We start from the raw sequence: 14,185 nt of genomic DNA on the forward strand, positions 1-14,185 counted from the left end.
AGCTGAGAGGGTCAGACAAAGGGCGGATGGCGAGGCGCATCCCCGGAGCGGTGGCTGCTGCGCCCAGGGGGCGTGGCAGTGAGGCGGGAACCGTGGAGGGGTCCCAGCGGGAGGGGTCCCAGCGGGAGGGGTCCCGGCCTTGGGTGGGCCGGTCTGAGCTGGGAATCTGGAAGGGCCGACGCCGGCCCCACCCTCTTCCTCCAGCTCTCTCCGCCCCCCCTGTCCACAGTCACCATCACCACGCAACTGTTTGTTTTGGTAGAACTTTAAAGCTTTAAAAAAGGTGAGGAAGAGTACCGGGGACCCCCACAGACCCACCTTTTTTACATTTTGCTTCACTGGCTCTGTCGTTTTCTCTGTGCATGTCTTATTTTTACATGTGGATATACGGTCATGCATGGTGTGGCGTATCGGTTAACGATGGGCCCCATGTGCGAATGTGGTGCGCCATATAGCCTACGTGTGTAGTGGGCTACACCCGTGGTCGGCAAAACTGAGGCTCTCGAGCCCCTTGAGTATGGCTCTTCCACAAAATACCATGGCGTTAGGAGAAGTTTAGGTTTAAAAAATTTGGCTCTCAAAAGAAATGTCAGTCGTTGTACTGTTGACATTTGGCTCTGTTGACTAATGAGTTAGCTGACCGCTGGGCTACACCCTCCAGGATTGTGCAAGCGCACGCTGTAACGTTTGCACAATGACAGCATCACCTACTGACACATTTCTCAGAGCATAGCCCCGTCATTAAATGGCAGGTGACTGTGTTCTTTCGTGCACCATTGGGGAGTAAGCTGGAGATACTATGAAACCTGACTCACAGATCCTTCAGTGTGAGTGTCCTGTGGACAGAGACCGTGGTGTGATGGTCCCAGTCAAAAAGGCGGAGGTGGACACAGTATGTGTTCTTCGTATCCAAATCCAGATTTCAGCAGTTGTCCCAAGGACGTACCTCATGGCTATTTCCCCCCTCCTCCCGTCCAAGGTCTCGCCCGTGAGCATGCACATTGCTGCCCTGCCTCCTTAGTCTCCGGAAGCTGGGAGAGGGTTTGTCTTGGCAGTTTCTGAAGAGAACAGTGCAGGTGCTCTCTGGCGAGCCCTCCGTTGGAGTTAACCTGATGTTTCCTCGGGGTTAGGTTTGGGCGATGGGTTTTAGCTGGAGTTCTGCGTGGCTGGTGTTCTGTCCTTCTCCGCAGAGCGTGTCAAAAGGCACGTGCTGCGTGCCCGATGATTGGTGATGATAACTTGGCAGAGGTGGCGTCTCTCGGATTTCCTGCTCAGGACTCTCACCTGGGGCTGTCCGCACTCATGGCCTGGAAGTTGAAGTCGAACACTTGCCCTTTTCCCACCGGTTGGCACCTTCCCCTGATGGCCAGTTTCCTCCCGGGTCGCCAGCAAGTGCGAGGAGTGGACCTGTGGGCTCCGCTGGCCAGGAAACTGGAATTTAGCATTTCCTGAAGTTACTGTTGTAGTGAAGTAACTTTGGAGGACAGGGTTCTGAGACCATGTATATGTCCTGTGCCTCATCAAGCTTTCACCTGCTAGTTGCAGCATCCACTGGAGGCTTGCTAAATCCATCATTCCATATATATATATATTTTTAATTTTTTTTTTAATTGGCATTCTACTATAAAGAAGAGCTTTCCTCTCTGGAGGGATGCATCTTGCAAACTCAGTTCTGCATCTGTGTATTAGCTTTTCCCTTGCTGGGCTGGGCCCCCTGGACCTGCCTACCCCCCCCACCCCCGGCTGTGTGCTTTGGGGGACATCAGCTTCCTGGGCTTGGGGTGGGGCCTGGGTCTTCCTCCAGGCAGTAATGGGCTCGTCATCCACAGGACTGGCTCAGCACGGGGCAACACACAAGCCGGGTCGGGTCATCGGTGTTTCCCTCCGGCCTGGGCCTGGGCCTGGGCTTCAGGAAGCACCGTGATGGGTGAAGGAAAGAGCTGTGGGTTCCTTCCCCCTGAGAAGCTATGGCTGGCCCCCTGTCCTGGCTTAGCGTGTTCATCTAGTCAAATATGTCACGCATGTTTTGCACACACAGCACATTGTTACCTGGTGTGCTCGGGTAGCTTTCTTTCTCTTCTGACAAAAAAAAAATAATAATAATAAAACCAACATGGTCCTGGTGTCCCGTTGAGCACTGGGAGATGCAGGCCGTTCTGTGTGTCCTTAATAAACACTTCGTTTCAGGGGAGCCTTGTCAGTGTGATGGGTCTGAGGCTCCCAAACGCCTGAGCAGCATTCCGAATTCCGTGCCAGGAGACGCCGGGCGAGGCGCCGGGGTTCGGGGTGTATCGGGGACAGAGAGTTTACCAGAAAAGCGGGGTTCAGGTGTGCATCTGAGTGGTGGGAAGCAGAGTAAGCTGTTCCGATACGATGGCTCATCTTTTTCCTTTTCTCCCTCCCCCCCCCCCTCTCTCTCTCTCCAGACAGGCTCCGAGCTCAGCCCCGTGGATGGACCTGCTCCAGGTCCGATGGACTCAGGGCCAGCGTACCATGGGGACTCCGGGCAGCTAAGCGCCTCAGGGGCGCCGGTCAATGGTGCTAGAGAACCCAGCCTGCTGGCGGCTGGGGGTGCTTGGCGAGCAGACCAGAAGCCCGCCTGGGGCGCGGCCCCGGGCCCCGCGCACACCGCGCGCCTGGAAGATGCGCACGACCTGGTGGCCTTCTCGGCGGTGGCCGAAGCCGTGTCCTCCTACGGGGCCCTCAGCACCCGGCTCTACGAAACCTTCAACCGTGAGATGAACCGCGAGGCCGGGAACGGCGGCCGGGGACCCCGGGCCGGGCCCGAGGGTGGCCCCGCCGGCGGCGAGGACCTCGACACGCTGCAGACGGCGCTGGCCCTCGCGCGGCACGGCATGAAGCCGCCCAACTGCAACTGCGACGGCCCCGAGTGCCCCGACTACCTCGAGTGGCTGGAGGGCAAGATCAAGTCCGTGGTCGTGGAGGGCGGCGGGGAGGACCGGCCCCGGCTCCCGGGGACGCTGCCCCCCGGCGAGGCCAGCCTCCCGGCCCCCGGCCCCCGGCCCCTCCTCGGTGCTGAGGTCCCCCAGATGCCTCCCCCCGAGGGCCTGCCTCTGTCCCAGAACGCCCTGAGCATCGCCAAGGAGAAGAACATCAGCCTGCAGACGGCCATCGCCATCGAGGCCCTCACCCAGCTCTCCTCCGCCCTGCCCCAGCCTTCCCACTCCGCCGCCCAGGCCTCCTGCCCGCTCCCGGAGGCCCTGTCCCCTCCCGCCGCCGCCCCTTTCCGGTCGCCCCCGGCCTACCTCCGGGCCCCCTCCTGGCCCGCGGTCCCCCCGGAAGAGCCCCCGCCCTTCGCTCCCGAGAGCCCCGCCTTCCCTCCCGCAGCTCCCAGGACAGAGTTCCCCGAAGCCTGGGGCACCAACACCCCACCAGCAACCCCCCGGAGCCCCTGGCCCATGCCGCGCCCGAGCCCCGACCCCATGGCCGAGCTGGAGCAGCTGCTGGGCAGTGCCAGCGATTACATCCAGTCAGTATTCAAGCGGCCCGAGGCCCTGCCCACCAAGCCCAAAGTCAAGGTGGAGGCTCCCCACTCCTCCTCCTCCTCCTCCTCGCCGGCCCCGGCCCCCGCGCCGCCCCCGGAGCCCAGCGCCCACCAGAAGGCCCAGGCCGCCCTGCAGCAGCACCTGCACCACAAGCGCAGCCTCTTCCTGGACCAGGCCCAGGGCGCGGCCTGCCCCGCCGCCCCGGAGCCCCCCGCCCCCGGCTGGTGGGCGCCGTCCGGCTCGCCGGTCCCCCGGCCCCCGGACAGGATGCCCAAGGAGAAGAAGAAGAAGCCCCCGGCGCCCGCGGGCGGCCCCCCGGGGACCGAGAAGACCGCCCCGGGGGGTAAGCCCAGCGTCCGGAAGCCCGTTCAGATCAAGCGGTCCCGGCCCCGGGAGGCGCAGCCGCTCTTCCCGCCCCTGCGGCAGATCGTCCTGGAGGGACTGCGGGCCCCCGCGGCCCCCGAGGATGCCCAGGCGCCCGCCCCCGCCCCCCAGGGCTCCGCTGTGCCCCTGCCCCCAGAACCTTCTCTTGCGCTATTTGCACCTAGTCCCTCCGGGGACAGCCTGCTGCCCCCTACTCAGGAAATGAGGTCCCCCAGCCCCATGGCAACCCTGCAGCCAGGCTCTGCCGGCCCCCTGCCCCCCGCCGACGACAAGCTGGAAGAGCTCATCCGGCAGTTCGAAGCCGAATTTGGGGATAGCTTCGGGCTTCCCGGCCCCCCGAACGTGCCCATTCAGGACCCCGAGAACCAGCCCGCCTGCCTCCCGGCCCCCGAGAGCCCCTTGGCCACTCGCTCCCCCAAGCAAATCAAGATCGAGTCTTCGGGCGCGGTGACCGTGCTGTCCACCACCTGCTTCCACTCGGAGGAGGGCGGCCAGGAGGCCACGCCCACCAAGGCCGAGGACCCGCTCACCCCCACCCTCAGCGGCTTCCTGGAGTCGCCGCTGAAGTACCTGGACACGCCAACCAAGAGTCTGCTGGACACGCCCGCCAAGAGAGCCCAGGCCGAGTTCCCCACCTGCGACTGTGTCGGTAATTGCTCCCGGGCGTCGGGAGGGCAGGGGGTTGTGGCCCAGGCGGGCGTGGCGGGCTCCGGGGGCTCTGTCCTTCACGGGCAAACACTTCCTGTGGGCCAGCCACCCCGCTGGGGTCCGGGGACACGTAAGTGAGCTCACAGGCCAGGGGAAGAGACGTCGGAGGAGGCTAATGCTGATGCTTTGTGGTTCGGGGCGTGTCCATGTCCGTAGAGGGAGGCACCGATGGTTTGTCACGCAGACTGAGGTCAAGGCACCACGGCGGCACCATGGGAGGTGGTGCTTGTTCTGGAGCCTGAGCTTGGTGCCTGGGAGGGGGTGTTGGGGCTGATGCGGACAGTTCTCGCTCTGGGAGAAGCAAACAGGGAAGGGTGTGTGTGGGACAAACGGAAGGCGGCTGGAGAGGCAGGCAGGGGCCAGATCTTGCAGGGCCCAGTGAGCCACGGTTGGGTGTTGGACTTGATTGCAGAGGTCCTGGTGAGCTTCTGAGGGTTTTAAAACAGGTAATGACCGTCTGCTTCTGCAAGACTATGCTGGCCTGGGCCTGAGAGGAAGGATTGGTGCGGGCACCTGTCAGGAAGGTGTCTGGAGCTGGGCCAGAAATCATAGAGTCTGGACTGAAAGAGTCAATGGGTTGGAGGGCCTCTGAGGAGGAGGGAGTGTGGGGATGAGGGCAACCCCAGGCCTCCCCCTGGGTGGTGCTCACTGAGAACACAGGCTGGAGGCGGGGCGATGGGCTCCGTTTGGAGGAGCTGAGTTGGAAGGGGCTGAGGTGCGGGAAGCTGGGCTGGGGGTTGGGGTGTGGTGAGCGTCCAGGTGGTGGCTGAGGCTGTGGTGTGTGTGAGAGCCCTGAGGGCTTGGTATGTGTCTTGCCTTCCAGCCTAAAAGCAATCCTGGGCCTGTGAGGGCCGCTCCCGTGGACGTTGGGGGTGGGCGGGGCGGGGGGCGCTGGGGGCACTGACACACTGGCTCAGGTCCACGTTAGTTTCCAGGTCTCTGGTGTTTGTGGTGTGTTCCCTAGATGACAGCGTATGTCTCGGATGACGACCAGAAACCACGTTGGTCAACACGAGGACCATGTTGGGTTCTTGTCCATGAGGAGGCGCTGGGCCGTCCTGCCGTCCAGCCCCCGCCCCGGGACACCCGGGGTGCGGGGCAGAGAGATCAGTGACAAGGCCTCCCCTGGGGAGCAAAGGGAGAGCGGGCCCCGGGCTTCTCTGGGAGTGGACAGATGTGCAGGCCCTGCCGGACGCCCGCAGACAGGCCCCGGACTGTTCCCACCGAGGGCTGAGCCTGGATCTGACGGATGAGGATGTGACTTTGGGGGCCCCTCGTTCCCCGGCGTTTGGGAGCGGCTGGTTCTGACCACAGGACGTGGTCCCTCTGCCCTCGCCGTGTGTGTGTGCGGAGGGACCTGTCCCCGCCGCCGGGCCCAGGGGTTCCCCCCTCCAGGCTGGAAGCATCCTCACCCAGCACGCAGACACGGTTGGTCCTTCGTAGATATTTTCATTGTTGGATTCAGTTATTTGGCTATTGTGTTTGACCAGACTAGCTTTTTAAAAAATACAAATTCTAATGTCGTCCCTTCTACATGTATGAAATGAAAGTGACGAGAATAGCCCCTTTCGCCGAAACTGGTTTGGCTCAGCGGATAGAGTGTCAGTCTGCAGACTGAAAGGTCCCAGGTTCGATTCCGGTCAAGGACATGGACCTTGGTTATGGGCACATTCCCAGTTGGGAGAGTGCAGGCAGCAGCTGGTCAGTGTTTCTCTCATCGACTTTTCTACCTCTCTCTCTCTCTCCCTTCCTCTCTGTGGAAAATCAATAAAATATATTTAAAAGAGAGAGAGAGGGGGACAGAGAGAGAGAGAGAGAGAGAGAGAGAGAGAGAGAGAGGAAGGAGCCCCTCTCCAGGGCTGCCGTGAGGAGTAAATTAGCACGCGAAGCGCTGGGACCGTGTCTGGCGCGGGGCACGCGCTCTGACAGCGTTCGCTGCCGTCGAGCCTGCGGAGTGCGATAGGCAAGAGAGAGAAGTAAAGGCACACGTAGCCTAAAGCAGGGGTCCTCAAACTTTTTAAAGTGGGGGCCAGATCACGGTCCCTCAGAGAGCTGGAGGGCTGGACTATATGAACTAATTCCTACTGTAACACCTTGGCTGCGCTCACTGCCCAAAAACCTGGCGGGCAGGATCAGACTCCCCTGGGGGCTGCATGTGGCCCGCGGGCCGTAGTTTGAAGACCCCTGGCCTAAAGGAATCATGCACGATGCAGCCGTCCGCATTGACGATCTAGCTCTGTGCGAGCCGCTGACAGGAATACAAACCCAGGGAAATAGCTCGCCGCCGAAGGACCCGTGGTTTGTCCGAAGGAACGGGAAACAGGCCGCCGCCTGCTCAGCAGGTGTCCGCCAGGGGCCGGGCCATCCTGTGGCGGCGGCTGGACCGTGAGCGCCTGGAAGCACCGGGCGGGGTATCGTTATGGAGGGTGATGTTTTATTGAACAAAGTCTCCTTCAGCGTTGGGTCTTGCAAAATGCAGTGAACACAGATGCGGAGAGGCAAGAAGGGGGCCCCAGGTTGAGGAATGCAGGAGCACAGTCTGAGGGCAGCAGGGAGCCAGCTATGGGATGTGAGACCAGGGGCCCCGCGGCGGACCTGACCCCTCAGCGTCCCCCTGCACCCCTGGGACCAGACGCCCCCACCCCACCCCCACTGCCGCCGCCACCGCCGCCGCCGCCACCACCACCCCGCGGCAGCTTTGAAGCGAGTGAGCAGAGTGCAGGCTGTCAGCACCAGAGAAACCGGCGCTGGCCACATGGACAGCTGCTGCCCTGGCAGAGGAGGAGGACGGGGCGCTGGGCAGAGAGAGGGGGCGGAGATTCGAACCGCCCGTCATCTGCAGGCGTGTCTGATGCTGCACAGAATGAGGACCAAGTCGACCAGCTGTGCTGTCAAATGTTAAATTATGGGAGAGTGTTCAGTGAACACAGCAGGCACAAATAGTATGTACATGATCACCTCACCTAAGTTAAAAAAAAAAAAAAAAAAAGAATAGAGAATAGCAACAATAATGAAACCTTGCTGTGTACCAGGAACAGTGCCAAGTGCCTAACAGTCGCCAGCTCACTCACAGCTCCTAACACGTACTAGTGTATGAGGTGGGGACGGTTCGTACTGTAGTCCCATCTCCATGGCGATGAGTCATTTACCCAGGCCGGGACGCTAGCGAATGGCGGGAGTGAGATTGGAACCCGGGCAGCTGGCCTCTGACCCCGAGTCATGCAGTGACTGAGATGGTTTAGCTGAGACATGAGTCCCCGCTCACAAGGCGGCGGGAGGAAGGAAGAGTCCGGAGGAGAAGGGACCCACGTGGAGACGGTTTCTGAGGTGCTGAGGCTCGTGTCAGGGAAAGCCACCCTGCTTTCCAGCAACGCCAGGACCCCCGTGTCTGGACAGGGCCTTCCCTCAGCCGGTTCTGGCAGAACTGTCTGTGAACAAGGGGTTAGGAATAAAGCCGCTCACGCCGGGAGTCATGTCAGGTGGGAGCCATCTTCTGTTTCAGAAGCTCGCCCCTCAGCAGGGACAGGTGGGAGGGTGCAGACTGCACATGGATAAGTTCCGGTGTGTTAGATCAGGAGGAAGTCCCACCGACGTGGCAGTGAAATGTGGAGGCGCCATGAAGTGCTCACAATGAGTGATCGATACGTACTATAGAAACAACTTTATAAAGGCATAGGGAGCCCTAGCCGGTTTGGCTCAGTGGATAGAGTATCCGCCTGTGGACTGAAGGGTTCCGGGTTCAATTCCGGTCAAGGGCACATGCCCGGGTTGCGGGCTTGATCCCCAATAGGGGGCCGTCAGGAGGCAGCCAGTCAATGATTCTCTCTCATCATTGATGTTTCTATCCTTCCCACTACCTTCCTCTCTGAAATCAATAAAAATATATCTTTTTAAAAAAACCATAAAAAGCATAAAGAGGTTTTATAGCATAGCAAAAGAAGTGTAGTGTTCAAGGTTTATGGTGATTTTTTACCAAATAAGCAGTTTTGGCCAATAAGGTAACCAAACGCCCAAACACGGAGAGCATAGTTTTCGCCTGGTATGGAGACCAGGGGTTTTGAATGTATGGATGGGATTCATATAGACTTGTTCTCTGAATCTGGCAATACTAGAATTAAAGGCACTCTTTGAAGCTTTAAAGAAATAAAAACAAAAGGTGGTGTGATACGTTCAGGTTTGGGGAAACATAGCCCGTGTGGAAGACCTCCAGTGAATTACTGCCTCTGGGCACATGGAGACCCTGCCGTCCACCCTTACCCATCCCGCAGACACTGTCTGAGCCAGTGAGCCGCAGAGAGCGTACCCACACGCGCAGCACGGGACTGCTGGCGAGGCCCTTGGTAGTTTGTTGTCAGAAATGGGGGAATTCACAAGGAGCACCAGTTCAGGACAGGGGACGAGTCCAGAGGACATTGTAGTGGGAACAGCATCCTTTGAGATCATCTGCTTATCATCTTACAGATAAGGAAACAGGTCTGTGTAAACTTCTAAGTCGTGTCCTGCTCTCTCTGAGGCACAGCCCACAGGCAGCTGTAAACAGATGAGGAGACAGACAGGAGGGGTTGCCTGCCTAGAAATGCTGTATTTTTATCCGGTTGGTCATCCTGCCCCCCAAAAAGTGGCCAGAGACCAATATAAGAAAAGCACCTCGTTTGCCTGGGCTGTGGAGGAGGTTTGGCCGAGGGAGGGGTCTGGCCCTGCAGAGGTGGCGGACGGCAGAAGCCACCGGGTCACTTGTCTATGGACCACAGTTCTGAATGGCGGACACAGAGACTCATCTGTTTACAACCACGCAGAATCCACTTCCTGTAGTTCTTGTGAGAATGTGACCTTACCCCCTTGCGCTCAGTTTGAGATTTAAAAAAAAAAAGGAACTTGATCGTTTAAAAAAATATTTAAGGACTATAGGCTATTATCAGGCATCTTCAAACTACGGCCCGCGGGCCACATGCAGCCCCCAGGGGAGTCTGATCCGGCCCGCCAGGTTTTTTGGACAGTGAGAGCAGCCAAGGTGTTACAGTAGGGATTAGTAGTTCATATAGTCCGGCCCTCCAGCTCTCTGAGGGACCGTGATCTGGCCCCCACTTTAAAAAGTTTGAGGACCCCTGGGCTATTTGGACACGAGTATTAAGGTGGGGAATCTGAGGCTGGGTAGGAGGGAATCGGAAAGAACTTGCTGGAGGAGGTGATGTCTAGTCTGAGTTTTAAAGGGAAAGTAGAAGTGTAAGAGATGAAGAGGGAGAAGGTAGCGTGTGCCAGGCACAGGGACGTGAAGATGTGGAGAAGAGAGAACATGGGGAAATGCAGGTCGTTCTGGTGTGACCGGTGTGTTGGATGAAAGACTGGGAGTGGCGGGGGAAGCAGGGATGGCACCAGAGGCAGAGAAACCAGTTTGCAAGCTCAGGCGAAGTTCAGGCAAGAAATAATATGTGCCTGCACTAAGAAGGGCATCGGGGAGGAGAGGGAGGAGGGGGGGGTGGTGGTGAGAGGAGGAATAAGAGAAAGAACAAAGTGGTTTGGTGGCCAGTGGGTTTGGGAGGGAGGAGGAAGCAGTCACAGGTGACTTCGGAGGCTCTAGGTGGGCTGGCTGGTGGGATGGTGGTGGCCATCACCGATCACAGAGATGTGAAATGCGGGGAAGGGAGCGAGTTGGACACGCAGCCGGTGAGATGCCCGGAGGCGTGCCCCTGGTTGGGGCTGTGAGTCGGTGGCTCTTCAGCACACGGACGGTAGTTGGAGTTTCCATGAGGGACATTGCCCCAGGATGAACGTGTCGGTGGGGAAGAGACCTGGGAGTGCAGGATGCTGACACTTCGGGGAGAGAAGGAAACGGGCTGGTGTGGAAGAGAGGTGGGAAGGAAGTGAGGAGAGGAGAGTTAAAGGACCCGCAGATCCATGGGAGGCTGAGCGGGCTCAGCACCAGTATCGGAGAAGCGTCAAGATTCAGTGCTGGATTCTTCTTGGTCTTACGTTGTTTATTATGTGGTCACTAGTCTTTGAAATTAACTCCCAGGTTCCTTAAAAATAGGGAGTGCCCTGGCCCGATGGCTCAGTTGGTTAGAGCGTCATGCCGTACACCAACAGGTTGTGGGTTCGATTTCCAGCCAGGGCACATACCTAGGTTGTGGGTTCCATCCCTGGTTGTGGTGCGTAGGGGAAGGCAACCCATTGATGTTCCTCTTTTCCTCCCTCCCTCCCTTCCTCCCTCCCTCCCTCCCTCTCCCCCTCCCTCCTCCCTCCCTCCCTCCTTCCCCCTTCCTCTCTTTTCAGAGAACTGTGAAAACATATCCATGAGTGAGAATTAAAATTTAAAAAATAGGAACTGAATATTGTATTTCTAAAGCATCTAGACTGGTGCTGAGCATATGGATACGTTCTCCACATACTATTTTTTGGTTCACCGGTCAGCCTTATTCTACCTCCCTATTAAAACTACAGAGACATCAGATCAGTTTAGGCATGACCCCCTTACCTTTCATCCTTGCCATCAGAGCATGTGCCCATTGTTACAGAGGTATTTCCGTCTGCTACCTGCAGACCTCGTGTGCTACCCAGGAACTCCCAGGCAGCTGACCTGAGATTTTAGAGGTCTGAATTTCTAAAAGGAAGTTCAGCGGGCACCCCTGATCCAGGGTAGGGCCCAGCCATCTGCCTTCCCTCCGTGTAGATGCGTGGTAGCCGGGAGGTGTCAGGCCGGCAGTCACCCGCTGCCCTGGAAGCAGATAGAACCTTCGTGGTTACCTAAGCTTACTCTGTTTGGCTTGAAGGCCACTAACATTCCATCGGGAACCCGAGGCATTCTGGAGGACGGTTTGGACAAAGAAACCCTTTGTGTGACCTTGACACCTGAGTCCTGTCCGTCAGCTATCGGCGGCCTCTCTGTATCGGTGCCGTAAGGAGAAGCAGTGCCTCCGTCAGTGTCTGTGCCTGGCACGAGGGACCCCCTGGAACATGCGGGTGCCCACGTCTCTGCGCAGAGAGAGGGGAGGGCGGGGAGTTTGTTTAGACGGGACGGGCCCCCTCTCTGCTGGGCAGGACGGCGGAGTATCCCTCCCGGTCCGTGCCTCTTGCTGACGGAGAAAAGGACGCGCCTCCTCCTCTCCCGGCCGAGCACAGACCGTGGAGCGTCCTTTCCGTTTCAACGAGCATAAAGGGAAGTGCCCGCGGCAGAGTGCACGTGGCCGGTTGGTCAAAGACGGGGTTTTTCTTTCCCGAGCTCCACCCCAGAGCTTTCTGCTCTGTGTTTTAGAAGAGGCTTCACTCCTGCCCTTGCTGCTCAGCAGGAGACGTGAGACGGATTTTCTGTGGAGAGGGGTGGATCTGCTCTCTTGCTCTGTCACTTTGCCTCTGAGGAGAAGGAAGAAATAGCATGCCGGGGACCGAAAGGAAAAAGGGTGACCTCACAGCATGCGAGCAGAACGTCCCTGCCCTGAAACTGGCTGGGGGGAAAACAAAACAAAAAAACAAAACAAAACAAGAGTAGAGGAGAAATTTCATCAACTGACAGTTAGAAATGGCCCCGATGGTAAAACACGAACTTCAAGGGCTGTTTGCCCATAGAGGGTCCATCGGAATGAAAACAAAGGCTGATGTGGGCTGTACAGCTCGCAGGATTGAGAAGCACAATAGTGGGGGCTCCAAGGGGCCCCCAGCTCGGAGAGACAGGCCGGAGACCACCCATCGAGACTCCATGCTCTTGGGAAAGTCGGAATTGCAGAAAAGCCCCCCTTTTCTCTTTGTCAGCTTCTGGGGGGGATGCGGTGTAGGTGAGGACGGTTGGCTGGAGAGGTGGGAAGCCATGCCCTAGGAGCTAGCTCTGTGACCAAGGGCCAGCATATGCTCTCCAAGCAGACGCCACTGTGCAGAGAGAAATACTCGCCGCCGAGACACCCACCGAAAGCCCTGCAGACCACGGGGCTTTGTTGTAACTTGATGTCTTATCAGAAGGACCAGCTCCCTCCCAGGAAATAAACCACAATCCTCGCAGCAGGACAGGGTACAACCCACCCCTCCACTCACACGTTTAGAGGTGTTGGCCCCAACACACAGGACATAGAGATGAAATCTCCCAGCTTCGACTGCTCACAGCCAGTCCAATCCCCCCTCCCCACGCGGGCTGCTGCACTTCTGAACTAATCATTGAAAACCTCTACAACCTCCAGTTCTCTGGCTTCACTTCTGAGGAGAATTTGATCGGTGTCCAGGCAGAGAGAAGTAGGGGGATTCTATTCATTCTATTTTTTGGCAAATGAGTCTAAACCAGTGGCTTTCAATTAGGGGCTGTTTTACTCACCACCCCTCCCTCCTGTATCCCCCCTGATAGTGTCCGAGAACATTTTTCGTTGGCCCAGCCAGCGTGGTACCACTGGCATCTAGTGGGTAGAGGCCAGGGATGCGGCTAAACCTTCAGCGACGCACAGCACAGCCCCTGCAGGAAGGAATCATCCAGTCCAAAACGTCCTTAGTGCCACCAGGAGAATTCCTGGAGACAAATTTCCTCCACGGAAAGACTAAGTAACAAGCAAACACACAGGATCCAACATGCAGCCCGGTCACGTTCTGAGGGCGAAGTAGAGGGATTTAATATTACATTCGTGAGAAAATTAGAAAATTCAAGAAGAGTTTCAACAACTTATTTTTTCCTGCAAGGAAGTGGAATGACCCGTTCACAGTGAAGCCAGGCGTGAGAGATGGAGGGTGAGAATGGCGTTACAGACTCGCAAGAGGAGCTGATTGGATTCCAGGGGGAGCGTGCCCCCGCACAGCGCCCTCGCAGCTGGATTAGAGGCTGCGAAAAGCAGCCAGAGAAACAGCAAACCGGCGGCGAGGAGCAGAGACAGGCTGGAAAGGCCACTCCGAACCGGGGAAAGAAGACAGAAACGGGCGTCACTAGGGTGGAGATAGGGGAGGGAGGCCACGCACAGACCCAGGCTGTGGGGGTGTGGGGATCCCTCACTGGCCCCCCAGCCAACAGCATGGAACGAACTGAAAAATGGCAAGATCAGAAAGATAGAATCAAAAACGTTTCTAAAAAAACGTTGGTCAGTGCGCTCCCTCGGGGGATGCTGCTCAGCCAGAAGCTGGGCTCATGGCTGGCGCGTGCAGCGGCGGGGGCGGGGGCTGCTCCTGCGTGCACAGCAGTGCTGAGGGGCAGTGAGGGGCGGGCGGGAAGGAGCGAGGGGTCCCGGGCGGTGAGAGGGCGCAGGCTGGGTTGAGGGACTCCGCCCCCGCAGTGCACGAATTTCGTACACCAGGCCTCTAGTGTGTATATGTATATATCATGATGGACGTTGTTCAGCGTTAGCAGGGACTGCCCATTTTCCGAAGAGGTTATAGCCGCGGAAGCCCCTCCCAGCCCTGCTCCCTGTACTTTCCAGCAGGTGCTGGGAACAGTCTCTCTGCCGTCGGGGTGGGGAGCACAACCCCATCTCATGTGGCTTTATTTTACTCTCCCTGAGGATTGGTGAGGTCCAGCAGCTTTTCATTGTCCTCTTTTGTAGAGTCTCTGTTCCAGCCATCTCTCTCTTCTGTGTTTCTAGCTTTTTCTTATTGCGTAGCAAGTCTCCTTTATTTTTTTCTAGATGTGA

At 57.9% G+C, this 14,185-nt stretch overlaps 1 protein-coding gene across 6 annotated transcripts in view; it reads left to right on the plus strand.

Annotated features, from left to right (window-relative positions):
- The window catches only part of TET3 (tet methylcytosine dioxygenase 3), a 93,236-nt gene that overhangs the window by 45,579 nt on the left and 33,472 nt on the right, over positions 1-14,185 (plus strand). For 5 of the 6 annotated variants that reach the window (XM_084901264.1, XM_084901262.1, XM_084901263.1 and 2 more), the window contains one exon: positions 2,427-4,539. In XM_084901264.1, the coding sequence (XP_084757390.1) occupies positions 2,427-4,539 (2,113 nt within the window). The remainder of the gene's footprint in view (positions 1-2,426; positions 4,540-14,185) is intronic. The other variant, XM_084901267.1, reaches the window with a different exon arrangement.

Source organism: Pipistrellus hanaki, assembly GCF_964339955.1.
Source record: "Pipistrellus hanaki genome assembly, chromosome: 12".
NCBI classification, from domain to species: domain Eukaryota; kingdom Metazoa; phylum Chordata; class Mammalia; order Chiroptera; family Vespertilionidae; genus Pipistrellus; species Pipistrellus hanaki.